At 42.2% G+C, this 14,659-nt stretch overlaps 1 protein-coding gene across 1 annotated transcript in view; it reads right to left on the bottom strand.

The window, feature by feature from the left end:
• LOC115181899 (pyruvate carboxylase, mitochondrial-like) overlaps nucleotides 1-13,983 on the bottom strand; it is a gene marked incomplete at its 5' end in the record, with an annotated part of 15,999 nt that extends 2,016 nt beyond the window's left edge. Inside the window, 3 exons of the mRNA XM_029743589.1 lie at nucleotides 1,261-1,401; nucleotides 11,692-11,793; nucleotides 13,837-13,983. Of these exons, the coding sequence (XP_029599449.1) occupies nucleotides 1,261-1,401; nucleotides 11,692-11,793; nucleotides 13,837-13,983 (390 nt within the window). The remainder of the gene's footprint in view (nucleotides 1-1,260; nucleotides 1,402-11,691; nucleotides 11,794-13,836) is intronic.
• Between the last annotated feature and the right edge of the window lie 676 nt (nucleotides 13,984-14,659).

The following is a 14,659-nucleotide window of genomic DNA, read 5'->3' as shown; positions in this document are numbered from 1 at the left end:
GTCCAGTCCAGTCTAGTCCAGGTAACAGCAAATGCTCCCTTCCCCTTGAGATCACATGTTCACAGTCCAGTCCAGTCCAGTCCAGTCCAGTCTAGTCCAGGTAACAGCAAATGCTCCCTTCCCCTTGAGATCACATGTTCACAGTCCAGTCCAGTCCAGTCCAGTCTAGTCTAGTCCAGGTAACAGCAAATGCTCCCTTCCCTTGAGATCACATGTTCACAGTCCAGTCCAGTCCAGTCTAGTCCAGGTAACAGCAAATGCTCCCTTCCCCTTTAGATCACATGTTCACAGTCCAGTCCAGTCCAGTCTAGTCCAGTCTAGTCCAGGTAACAGCAAATGCTCCCTTCCCCTTGAGATCACATGTTCACAGTCCAGTCCAGTCCAGTCTAGTCCAGGTAACAGCAAATGCTCCCTTCCCCTTGAGATCACATGTTCACAGTCCAGTCCAGTCTAGTCTAGTCTAGTCTAGTCTAGTCTAGTCCAGTCCAGTCCAGTCTAGTCCAGTCCAGTCCAGTCCAGGTAACAGCAAATGCTCCCTTCCCCTTGAGATCACATGTTCACAGTCCAGTCCAGTCCAGTCCAGTCCAGTCTAGTCCAGGTAACAGCAAATGCTCCCTTCCCCTTGAGATCACATGTTCACAGTCCAGTCCAGTCCAGTCCAGTCCAGTCTAGTCCAGGTAACAGCAAATGCTCCCTTCCCCTTGAGATCACATGTTCACAGTCCAGTCCAGTCCAGTCCAGTCCAGTCTAGTCTAGTCCAGGTAACAGCAAATGCTCCCTTCCCCTTGAGATCACATGTTCACAGTCCAGTCCAGTCCAGTCTAGTCCAGGTAACAGCAAATGCTCCCTTCCCCTTGAGATCACATGTTCACAGTCCAGTCCAGTCCAGTCTAGTCCAGTCTAGTCCAGGTAACAGCAAATGCTCCCGTCCCCTTGAGATCACATGTTCACAGTCCAGTCCAGTCCAGTCCAGTCTAGTCCAGGTAACAGCAAATGCTCCCTTCCCCTTGAGATCACATGTTCACAGTCCAGTCCAGTCCAGTCCAGTCTAGTCCAGGTAACATCAATGCTCCCTTCCCCTTGAGATCATATGTTCACAGTCCAGTCCAGTCCAATCCAGTCCAATCCAGTCCAGTCCAATCCAGTCCAATCCAATCCAGTCCAATCCAATCCAATCCAGTCCAGTCTAGTCCAGTCCAGTCTTCAACCTTCAATCCGTCCATTAATACATCTATGAATTAACCAATAAATCAGACTTACCTTCATGGCCAGGTTATCTTTGACCAGGACTGACCGCAGCTGACCGTTGAGCTCAAAGAACACTCCTCTCTGACCTGTCTTATTCAGGTCTCCCACCGCTAGGGCCTTGATGTGTAACGTCTTCCCTCTCTCTATCTCCACCTGGGAGGGAAAGGGAGGAAGAGGGGGATGGAGAGAAAGAGGAGAGGGAGAGAGATGTAGAGAGAGAGATGTAATGTACAGTAGCTATTTTCAGTCCTCTGTATGTCGTATATAATCTGTACTGTCTTCAGAATCACTCTATCCTCTGTGCATGCATGGGTGATTTCAGTGACTATTCCAGTCTATTTTAGTCAGGGGTTTGAACTGTTTCATGGAACAGAACAGAAAACTGGAAAAATAATATTTTTTTGAGGAACAGAAACAAAACCAGGAACGAAAGTGACCTATATTGTTCCTGAACAGAACCGCTATTTTAAAAACATGGCATTCCGGATTAACATGGCATTCCGGATTAACATGGGATTCCGGATTAACATGGGATTCCGGATTAACATGGGATTCCGGATTAACATGGGATTCCGGATTAATATGGGATTCCGGATCTCTTGCTTATTCCCTTCTGATTCCGGGAATTTTCCTACCGGAATTTTGGGAAAACTTGAGAATGTGGAAATCGAAGGAAGTCTCCAGGTTCTGCTCGCCTGAGGTAGAGTATCTCACGATAAGCTGTAGATCCCGCTATTTACCAAGAGAGGTTGTCTATATTTTTTGTAGCTGTCTATTTACCACCACATTCCGATGCTGGCACTAAAACAAATAAAATTTGTGACAAATAAATGTAATTTGATTTAATTTGAACATTACAAGCATAGTTGATATACTCTCTCTGTGCCTCAGTGTTGCAATTTCAGTGACTGTTTCTATATCAGTCTACTTTATGTTGCTATTTCAGCGACTCCCCTGTATCCATCTCCCCTGTATCCATCTCCCCTGTATCCATCTCCCCTGTATCCATCTCCCCTGTAGTTAGTGGTATGTTGCTATAGGCGACATGGCTGTCGTACTGTTAACCCATCTCCCCTGTAGCTAGTGGTATGTTGCTATAGGCGACATGGCTGTCGTACTGTTAACCCATCTCCCCTGTAGCTAGTGGTATGTTGCTATAGGCGACATGGCTGTCGTACTGTTAACCCATCTCCCCTGTAGTTAGTGGTATGTTGCTATAGGCGACATGGCTGTCGTACTGTTAACCCATCTCCCCTGTAGCTAGTGGTATGTTGCTATAGGCGACATGGCTGTCGTACTGTTAACCCATCTCCCCTGTAGCTAGTGGTATGTTGCTATAGGCGACATGGCTGTCGTACTGTTAACCCATCTCCCCTGTAGTTAGTGGTATGTTGCTATAGGCGACATGGCTGTCGTACTGTTAACCCATCTCCCCTGTAGCTAGTGGTATGTTGCTATAGGCGACATGGCTGTCGTACTGTTAACCCATCTCCCCTGTAGTTAGTGGTATGTTGCTATAGGCGACATGGCTGTCGTACTGTTAACCATCTCCCCTGTAGCTAGTGGTATGTTGCTATAGGCGACATGGCTGTCGTACTGTTAACCCATCTCCCCTGTAGCTAGTGGTATGTTGCTATAGGCGACATGGCTGTCGTACTGTTAACCCATCTCCCCTGTAGCTAGTGGTATGTTGCTATAGGCGACATGGCTGTCGTACTGTTAACCCATCTCCCCTGTAGATACAGTGAGCACCATAATTCATTGGACAGTGACATTTTTTTTGTTATTTTGGTTCTGTACTCTAGCACTTTGAGTTTGAAAGGATACAACGACAATGAGGGTGAAGGGCAGACTGCCAGCTTAAATTTGAGGGGATTTTCATACATATCGGATGAACCGTTTAGAAATGACAGCATCTTTTGTTCATGGTCCGCCCCCAAATTTAAGGTACTACAAGTATTTGTTGAATTGGCTTCACAGATGTGTGTCGTTAGGCAGGTGTATTCATTTGTGTCCTTAGTGAATGCAGGAGAGCTGTTGATGAATAGTATTGATTCTAGACTTTGCTATTGCCTTTTGGAGGTTGTTGTTGGTGTGTGACAACATGAGGAAGACAGCAGTGTTCGATGCAAATGAAGCTGGCCGTCATAAGGCTCAGAAATGAAAATCAATCAATCAGGAACATTGCAAAAACCCTGAGCACGCCGAAGTCAACAATTCGGTTCATTATTAACAAGAAAAAAACAACCGGTGAACTCAATTATGTCAAAAGACCCGGTAGACTGAGGAAGACCACTGTAGTGGATGACCGGAGAATACTCTCTATGGTGAAGAAAATCCCTCTTGACAACAGCCCAGCAGATCAAAAACACTGTCCTGGATGCAGATGTGTCAAAGTCCTCCATACGTAGAAGACTACACCAGCAGGACTACAGAGGGTACACGCCAAGATGCAAACCACTGATAAGCCTGAAGAACAGAAAGGCGAGATTACAGTTTGCTAAAAAGCGCCTAAAAAGAGCAACAAGATTTCTGGAGAAAAAAAGTATTGTGGACAGATGAGACAAAGATTAACATGTACCAGAGAGAGTGATGGAAAGAGGAAAGCGTGGAGAGAAAAAAAGACATGCCCATGATCCAAAGCATACCACCTCATCCGTGAAACATGGTGGAGGGGGTGTTATGGCTTGGTGGAGGGGGTGTTATGGCTTGGTGGAGGGGGTGTTATGGCTTGGTGGAGGGGGTGTTATGGCTTGGTGGAGGGGTGTTATGGCTTGGTGGAGGGGGTGTTATGGCTTGGGCATGTATGGCTGCCAGTGGAGCAGACTCACTTGTCTTCATCGATGATGTGACTGCAGACAGAAGTAGAACAATGAATTCTGAAGTCTACAGAAATATTTTATCTGCTCAGATAAAACCAAATGTCTCCAAACTCATTGGACGGCACTTCATCATGCAACAAGGCTGCAGTACAGGCCTGGCATAGCGTCACCAGGGAAGATACCCAGCGTCTGGTGACTTCGATGCATCGCAGACTTCAAGCAGTCATTCCATGCAAAGGATATGCGACTAAATACTAACAATGATTACTTAATTTTACATTATGTTAAACTGTCCAATGTTTTTTGATGCCCGAAAATGGGGGGGGGGGGGGACCATGAACAAAAGGTGCTGTCATTTCTAAACGGTTTATCCGATATGTATGAAAATCCCCTCAAATTAAAGCTGACAGTCTGCACTTCACCCTCATTGTCATTGTATCCTTTCAAACTCAAAGTGCTAGAGTACAGAACCAAAATAACAAAAACATAGTCACTGTCCAATGAATTATGGTGCTCACTGTATATGTATGTTGCTATAGGCTATGGGTGTCATACTGTTCATCATCTATAAACTATTCTTGGGATTCATGTTCTATTCTAGTATATCAGGTTCTATTATAGTATATCATGTTCTATTCTAGTATATCAATTTCTATTCTAGTATATCATGTTCTATTCTAGTATATCATGTTCTATTCTAGTATATCATGTTCTATTCTAGTATATCATGTTCTATTCTAGTATATCATGTTCTATTCTAGTATATCATGTTCTATTCTAGTATATCATGTTCTATTCTAGTATATCATGTTCTATTATAGTATATCATGTTCTATTCTAGTATATCATTTTCTATTCTAGTATATCATTTTCTATTCTAGTATATCATGTTCTATTCTAGTATACATGTTCTATTCTAGTATATCATGTTCTATTCTAGTATATCATGTTCTATTCTAGTATATCATGTCTACTTTAGTATATCATGTTCTATTCTAGTATATCATGTTCTATTCTAGTATATCATGTTCTATTCTAGTATATCATGTTCTATTCTAGTATATCATGTTCTATTCTAGTATATCATGTTCTATTCTAGTATATCAATTTCTACTGTAGTATATCATGTTCTATTCTAGTATATCATGTTCTATTCTAGTATATCATTTTCTATTCTAGTATATCATGTTCTATTCTAGTATATCAATTTCTACTGTAGTATATCATGTTCTATTCTAGTATATCATGTTCTATTCTAGTATATCATGTTCTATTCTAGTATATCACGTTCTATTCTAGTATATCATGTTCTATTCTAGTATATCATGTTCTATTCTAGTATATCATGTTCTATTCTAGTATATCATGTTCTATTCTAGTATATCATGTTCTATTCTAGTATATCATGTTCTATTCTAGTATATCATTTTCTATTCTAGTATATCATGTTCTATTCTAGTATATCATGTTCTATTATAGTATATCATGTTCTATTCTAGTATATCATGTTCTATTCTAGTATATCATGTTCTATTCTAGTATATCATGTTCTATTCTAGTATATCACGTTCTATTCTAGTATATCATGTTCTATTCTAGTATATCATGTTCTATTATAGTATATCATGTTCTATTATAGTATATCATGTTCTATTCTAGTATATCATGTTCTATTCTAGTATATCATGTTCTATTCTAGTATATCACGTTCTATTCTAGTATATCATGTTCTATTCTAGTATATCATGTTCTATTCTAGTATATCATGTTCTATTATAGTATATCATGTTCTATTATAGTATATCATGTTCTATTCTAGTATATCATGTTCTATTTTTGTCTCATATGGTGTGACTAGTCTATTTCAGGTGTTTATATTTCTGTCTGTCTGTATGTCTCTGTCTGTATGTCTCTATGTCTGTATGTCTCTGTCTGTATGTCTGTCTGTATGTCTCTGTCTCTATGTCTCTGTCTGTATGTCTCTGTCTCTATGTCTCTGTCTCTATGTCTCTATGTCTATGTCTATGTCTCTATGTCTCTGTCTCTATGTCTGTCTGTATGTCTCTATGTCTGTCTGTATGTCTCTGTCTCTATGTCTGTCTGTATGTCTCTGTCTGTATGTCTATGTCTGTATGTCTCTGTCTGTATGTCTCTATGTCTGTATGTCTCTGTCTGTATGTCTCTATGTCTGTATGTCTCTGTCTGTATGTCTGTCTGTATGTCTCTGTCTCTATGTCTGTCTGTATGTCTCTGTCTGTGTGTCTCTGTCTGTATGTCTCTATGTCTGTATGTCTCTGTCTGTATGTCTCTGTCTGTATGTCTCTGTCTCTATGTCTGTCTGTATGTCTCTGTCTCTATGTCTGTCTGTATGTCTCTGTCTGTATGTCTCTGTCTGTATTCTCTATTGATCTGTCTCTATGTCTCTAAGTCTCTGCTCTCTATGTCTCTGTCTCTATGTCTGTCTCTATCTCTATGTCTCTATGTCTCTGTCTCTATGTCTCTGTCTGTCTGTATGTCTCTGTCTGTATGTCTGTCTGTATGTCTCTGTCTCTATGTCTCTGTCTGTATGTCTCTGTCTCTATGTCTCTGTCTCTATGTCTCTATGTCTATGTCTATGTCTCTATGTCTCTGTCTCTATGTCTGTCTGTATGTCTCTATGTCTGTCTGTATGTCTCTGTCTCTATGTCTGTCTGTATGTCTCTGTCTGTATGTCTCTGTCTGTATTCTCTATTGATCTGTCTCTATGTCTCTGTCTCTATGTCTGTCTCTATCTCTATGTCTCTATGTCTCTGTCTCTATGTCTCTGTCTCTGTCTCTATGTCTCTGTCTCTGTCTGTCTGCATGTCTCGGTCTGTATGCCTCTGTCTGTATGTCTGTCTGTATGTCTCTGTCTCTATGTCTCTGTCTGTATGTCTCTGTCTCTATGTCTCTGTCTCTATGTCTCTATGTCTCTGTCTGTCTGTATGTCTTTGTCTCTATGTCTGTCTGTATGTCTCTGTCTCTATGTCTGTCTGTATGTCTCTGTCTGTATTCTCTATTGATCTGTCTCTATGTCTCTAAGTCTCTGCTCTCTATGTCTCTGTCTCTATGTCTGTCTCTATCTCTATGTCTCTATGTCTCTGTCTCTATGTCTCTGTCTATATGTCTCTGTCTCCATTCTCTAAGTCTATGCTCTCTATGTCTCTGTCTCTATGTCTCTAATCTCTATGTCTCTGATCTCTATGTCTCTCTGTCTCTATGTCTCTCTGTCTCTATGTCTCTCTGTCTCTATGTCTCTGATCTCTATGTCTATAATCTATGTCTCTATGTCTCTGATCTCTATGTTTTGTCTCTATGTCTCTAATCTCTGTCTCTCTGTCTCTATGTCTCTGTCTCTATGTCTCTGATCTCTATGTCTCTGTCTCTATGTCTCTATGTCTCTGTCTCTGTGTCTCTGATCTCTGTCTCTAATCTAAGTCCCTCTGTCTCTATGTCTCTATGTCTCTGTGTATGTCTCTATGTCTCTGATCTCTATGTCTCTGATCTCTATGTCTCTGATCTCTATGTCTCCGTTTTCAATGTCTCTATGTCTCCTTGTCTTTGTCTCTATGTCTCTGTCTCTATTTATCTGATCTCTATTTCTCTATGTCTCTGTCTCTATGTCTCTGTGTCTCTGTCTCTAATCTCTATGTTTCTGTCTCTATGTTTCTGTCTCTATGTCTCCGTCTCTATGCCTCTCATATCTATGTCTCTAATCTCTATGTCTCTGTCTCTATGTCTCTCTCTCTGTGTCTCTGATCTCTATGTTTCTAATATCTATGTCTCTAAGTCTCTATGTCTCTCGGTCTCTAATCTCTATGTCTCCAATCTCCATGTCTCTAATTTCTATGTCTCTTATGTCTCTGATTCTATGTCTCTGGTCTCTATGTCTCTGGTCTCTATGTCTCTGGTCTCTATGTCTCTGTCTCTAATCTCTATGTTTCTGTCTCTAATCTCTATGTCTATGTCTCTATTTCTCTGTGTCTCTTTCTCTAATCTCTGTCTAATCTCTATGTCTCTATGTCTCTGTCTCTATGTCTCTAATCTCAATATCGTTGTCTCTATGTCTCTCATATCTATATCTCTAATCTCTAAGTCTCTGTCTCTAAGTCTCTGTGTCTAAGTCTCTGTGTCTCTATGTCTCTGTGTCTCTGTCTCTAATCTCTCTGTCTCTGTCTCTATGTCTCTATGTCTCTGATTCTATGTCTCTGTCTCTATGTCTCTGATTCTATGTCTCTGATTCTATGTCTCTGTCTCTATGTCTCTGTCTCTATGTCTCTGATCTCTATGTCTCTGTCTCTACTCTCTATGTCTCTATGTCTCTTTGTCTCTAATATCTATGTCTCTAATCTCTGTCTCTATGTCTCTAAGTCTCTAATCTCTGTCTCTATGTCTCTAAGTCTCTAAGTCTCTAAGTCTCTATGTTTCTATGTCTCTATGTCTCTGTCTCTATGTCTCTAAGTCTCTATCTCTATGTCTCTATGTCTCTATGTCTCTGTCTCTATGTCTCTGTCTCTATGTCTCTGTCTCTGTCTCTAAGTCTCTATGTCTCTGTCTCTATGTCTCTATGTCTCTGTCTCTACTCTCTATGTCTCTGTCTCTACTCTCTATGTCTCTGTTTCTACTCTCTATGTCTCTATTTCTCTGATTCTATGTCTCTGATCTCTATGTCTCTGAACTCTACAGTATGTCTCTGTCTCTAAGTTTCTCTATGTCTCTGTGTCTCTGTCTCTAATCTCTGTCTTTTTGTCTCTGTCTCTAATCTCTATGTTTCTCTCTATGTCTCTGTCTCTATGTCTCTAATCTCTATGTCTCTATGTCTGTCTCTAAGTTAAACACTGTTAATAAACCCTATAGAAAAACACAGACGTTATAGCCTATAAAATAAAGTGTGCCGTTTTTTGTAGCCACCAATGTTGACAGTCCTATGCATAATTCACTACGTTTTCTGACACAGACATGAAGTCGGTTAACAATTCAGAGAGACACGAGGGAAAATTCTTTGTTATTATCCTGTCCCACTGAACCCCCCGAAATCCTGACTCCTGTCTCACATGAAAATTCCTAACTGTATTCTGTATTTCATAGGTGGCATTATCAAAGCACGTATCTCGCTTACGCTTGTCAAAATACAGCTATAACACCCCCCCCCCCACCCACACTTCTCTGCACTGTCTCCTATTACTGCTCAGTAGAGAATGTGTGATCAACAAACGGTATGAGAGTAGATATGGATATTTCGTTTTTTTTCTTTTTACGACAGAGTTGATCCCACGTTAAGATACGTTGATATTTCAACAATTTCCTCGCTTCATCTCCCCGTTTATTCATGAGCACATCTGCTGTCTGTAGAACCATCAACTACATGATGACAAATATAGGAGATATCCTGTAATTCACTGAAGGATACTATCTATAGCAAGCTTAGCAACTTTGGCCATTTGACTTTTGTTTGACTGCTGTTACAAAGAGGCTATAGTCTATACTCCGGCTGCGCTCTGTGGGTCCTGAGCGGTCCAGATGAGGAACATAATAACGCTCTGAATTTATGAACGGCCTGTTATGCAATTTCTGGTTTTTGTGACGCCTCTCCTTGCTTGGAAAATGGCTGTGTGGTTTTTCTTGTCTAGGTGCTGTCCTAACATAATCTAATGCTATGCTTTCGCCGTAAAGCCTTTTTGAAATCAGACACTGTGTTTGGATTAACGAGAAGTTTATCTTTAAAATGGTGTATAATACTTGTATGTTTGAGAAATTTGAATTATGAGATTTTTGTTGTTTTGAATTTGGCGCCCTGCTATTTCACTGTATTCATAACAATTTAATATGCGATCAAAGATAGTTACTCTATACTCACTAAATATCAGTTTAATTTGAAATCTTTCCATAGTGGTGCAGCCAAGCCGACAAGGTGACCAGGTGCCTCTCTTATTTGGGGAGAACTCTGGCATTAAAACCATATCTTGGTTTTAATTAAACACTTTAAATGGGCGCTTCTGAATTTTGTGGTATTTCCTGGGACTCTCAGGATGAATATGAATTATTAATACACATTATTATATACACTACAATACACCTCAAACTGCTCAGCTAAAAAATAAAGAGGACTGCACCAAAGATGCTTAAAACCTCTTGACGTTACCCTAGGATAGGGGGCGCCACCGCGCATTTTGAAAAAAATTCGTGCCCATTTTCAACGGCCTGCTAATCAAACTCAGAAGCTAGGATATGCATATAATTAATACCTGTGGACAGAAAACACCCTAAAGTTTCTAAAACTGTTTGAATGGTGTCTGTGAGTATAACAGAACTCATATGGCAGTCAAAACCCCGAGACCGATTGAAACAGGAAGTGGAATTCTGAATTGTGGACTCAACTTCACATCTTTGCCTATTATTCACACCGTGAGCTATCGTTCATTGAGCACTTTCTATTGCTTCCACTAGATGTCCCCAGTCTTTACAAAGTGTTTTGAGCCTTCTACTGTCGAAACTCAGTGAAGGAGACGCTGTGGCAATTGGTCACAGTAGGAGGGCCATCACCATTGTGACGTCGGCGGCCCTGTCTACCCCCTCCTTTCGAAACGTTTTGAAACACAATACAATCGTCCCCCTCTAATCTTATTGGCTCTCTTGTTGAAACAGGCCCTGAAGATTAATGTTATACAACGTTTGACATGTTTGAACGAACCTAAATGAGGGAAAAAAGTTATTTTTCGAAATTGCTGTCCCGCGCCCGACGGAGCAGTTGGATACAGCCTTCAGACGCGCTAACAACAGCAAGCTAATGGAACATAAAGGATGGACTTTTTCGACCGAAAATACATTTGTTGAGGACCTGGGATTCCTGAAAGTGCTTTCTGATGAAGACAACTAAAGGTAAGGGATTATTGACAATAGTATACAAGACTAGATTTGATATGCGATTGTTCCAAGATGGCTAGCCTATTGCTAGCCTATTGTTCTGAGTATCGCATCCCCTTTTATCGCAAAGTGTGATTACCCAGTAAAGTTATTTTTAAATCTGGCATTGCAGGTGCTTTCAAGAGATATTCATCTATAAATCTTAGAATGACAATATTACATTTTAAAAATGTTTTCGAATAGTAATTTAGTAAATTGTAGCACTGTTTCCCGGCATGCATTTGAGGGAAAATAGTTAGTCAACGTCAGGTGCCGATGTAAAATGCTGTTTTTATATATAAATATGAACTTTATTGAACAAAAGAATGCATGCATTGTGTAACATGATGTCCTAGGTGTGTCATCTGATGAAGTTTGTAAAAGGTTAGTGCTGTATTTAGCTGTTTTTTGGTTATTTGTGATGCATGTGGTTGGTCGGAAAATTGCTATGTTGCTACTTTTACCATGTACTCTTCTAACATAATCTAATGTTTTGCTTTTGCTGTAAAACCTTTTTGAAATTGGACGACGTGGGTCGATTCAGGAGAGGTGTATCTATAAAACGACATGAGACAGTCCTATATTTGAAAAAAATATATATTACATTTCGTTATGCTAATGTCGCTAGGAGTTTTTCGCTGGATGTTGATCCCGCTTGCGGGACGAGACGCTCAAAAGAAACCAAGATATTACCACCAACCTGAAACTCCTCTGCTATCTTGGGCCCGTCCAGGAAGAGCCGTGTGCTGAGGCAGTCGACGGGACCGAAACTCCCTGTGAACTCCTTGTACTCCTCGAACACCTGGGGGGAGAGAGCGAGAGAGAGAGAGAGAGAGAGAGAGAGAGAGAGAAAGAGAGAGAAAGAGAAAGAGGACAGAGAGAGAGGGAAAGGACAGAAAGAAAGAGAAGAGAGAATCACAGAGGACAGAGAGAGAACAGATAGAGAGAACAGATAGAGAGGACAGAGAGAAAGAGAAGAGAGAAGGACAAAGGACAGAGAGAGAACAGAGAGAAGGACAGAGGACAGAGAGAGAGGACAGAGAGAGAACAGAGAGAAAGAAAAGAGAGAGAACAGAGAGAAAGGGAGAGGACAGAGAGAAAGTGAGAGGAAGAAAGACATAGGACAACATGAACATCTATTCTCACTATCCTGATTCAACAAATCAACAGTGTGTGTGTGTCAAATCAAATCCCATTTTATTTGTCACATACACATGGTTAGCAGATGTTAACAATATATGGATGAGTGATGGCCGTGCGGCATAGGCAAGATGCAGTAGATGGTAGATGATACATTTATTACATCCAATTTGTAATTATTAAAGTGGCCAGAGATTTGAGTCTGTATGTTGGCAGCAGCCTCTCTGTGTTAGTGATGGCTGTTTAACAGTCTGATGGCCTTGAGATAGAAGCTGTTTTTCAGTCTCTCTGTCCCAGCTTTGATGCACCTGTACTGACCTCGCCTTCTGGACGATAGCGGGGTGAACAGGCAGTGGCTCGGGTGGTTGTTGTCCTTGATGATCTTTTTGGCCTTCCTGTGACATCGGGTGGTGTAGGTGTCCTGGAGGGCAGGTAGTTTGCCCCCGGTGATGTGTTGGGAAGACCCCACCACCCTCTGGAGAGCCTTGCGGTTGAGGGCGGAGCAGCTGCCGTACCAGGCGGTGATACAGCCCGACAGGATGCTCTCGATTGTGCATCTGTAAAAGTTTGTGAGTGTTTTCAGTGACAAGCCACATTTCTTCAGCCTCCCGAGGTTGAAGAGGTGCTGCTGCGCCTTCTTCACCATGCTGTCTGTGTGGGTGGACCAATTCAGTTTGTCCGTGATGTGTTCACAGAGGAACTTAAAACTTTCCACCTTCTCCACCACTGTCCCATCGATGTGGATAGGGGGGGGGGGTGCTCCCTCTGCTGTTTCCTGAAGTCCACGATCATCTCCTTTGTTTTGTTGATGTTGAGTGTGAGGTTATTTTCCTGACACCACACTCCGAGGGCCCTCACCTCCTCCCTGTAGGCCGTCTCGGCGTAGTTGGTAATCAAGCCTTTCACTGTAGTATAGTCTGCAAACTTGATGATTGAGTTGTAGGCGTGCATGGCCACGCAGTCATGGGTGAACAGGGAGTACAGAAGGGGGCTGAGAACGCACCCTTGTGGGGCCCCAGTGTTGAGGATCAGCAAAGTGGAGATGTTGTTTCCTACCTTCACCACCTGGGGGCGGCCCGTCAGGAAGTCCAGGACCCAGTTGCACAGGGCGGGGTCGAGACCCAGGGTCTCGAGCTTAATGACGAGCTTGGAGGGTACTATGGTGTTAAATGCTGAGCTGTAATTGATGAACAGCATTCTTACATAGGTATTCCTCTTGTCCAGATGGGACAGGGCAGTGTGCAGTGTGATGGCGATTGCATCGTCTGTGGATCTATTGGGGCGGTATGCAGATTGGAGTGGGTCTAGGGTGACAGGTAAGGTGGAGGTGATATGATCCTAGTCTCTCAAAGCACTTCATGATAACGGAAGTCAGTGCTACAGGGCGGTAGTCATTTAGCTCAGTTACCTTAGCTTTCTTGATTACAGGAACAATGGTGGCCCTCTTGAAGCATGTGGGAACAGCAGACTGGGATAAGGATTGATTGAATATGTCTGTAAACACACCAGCCGGCTGGTCTGCTCATGCTCTGAGAACGCGGCTAGGGATGCCATCTGAGGATGCGGCTAAGGATGCTGTGTGTGTGTGTGTGTGTGTGTGTGTGTGTGTGTGTGTGTGTGTGTGTGTGTGTGTGTGTGTGTGTGTGTGTGTGTGTGTGTGTGTGTGTGTGTGTGTGTGTGTGTGTGTAATATAAATATGAAATACCTTGGGATACATGGCCGCTGACATCACATCCTCCTCTGTGATGTCATCACCGTGCAGCAAACGCAGCCCGGCCTCCAGGGCATCGAAGTCCAGGGGGGGGAGGGTGGCACCGGGACGGCCCTCGATACGGGGGAGGGATTTTAGAACCTGTGAGGGGAGACAGCCATCGTAAAGACTTCATATTGGTCATTTTACATTGCCAGAATAGTTCATTGTTTTCCTCCTCATCTTCCTCATTCTGCTGCTGTCGTCTACAGACTCAAGGACATTAATTCTTTCTTTTTTCTTTGTTTTTTTTTTCAACAACGAAGAAGTGTTATAAGTTGGACATGGTTGCCGTGCCAACGATAACTGACAGTCAAAAAAATGGTTTGAAATTGAAAAAGGAACACTCAAGTGTTCTAAAAACCTTCGCAGTTCCCCTGTGACGATTGGCCATTACAGGACCACCCTTGTTGATAATTGGCTAATTCAATACGTGTGCACGAACACACACACACACACACAAACACACACACACATTCCTTTATAGGAAAGGACTCAGTTTCGTAGTTTCACACAGGAAAATGACTGGTTCTCTCTCTCACACAGTAAAGGGAGCCAACCAGGGGTCATGTGAAAGTGCGTTCCTAGAAGAACGTGTTTCTAACCAAAGCCATTGTGTCACAACAGCAGGAGAAATTACATGGACATTTACTTCTGGAGGGCTCTCTGAGAGAGAGAGAGAGGGGGAGAGAGACAGACAGAGAGAGAGAGAGGGGGAGAGAGAGAGGGGGCAGAGAAGGAGAGAGGGTGAGATAGACAGAGACAGAGAAAGAGCGAG

Source organism: Salmo trutta, unplaced genomic scaffold (genome assembly GCF_901001165.1).
Source record: "Salmo trutta unplaced genomic scaffold, fSalTru1.1, whole genome shotgun sequence".
NCBI lineage: Eukaryota > Metazoa > Chordata > Actinopteri > Salmoniformes > Salmonidae > Salmo > Salmo trutta.
The sequence above is the reverse complement of the archived record's forward strand: the minus strand, read 5'-3'. Positions and strand labels throughout refer to the sequence as shown.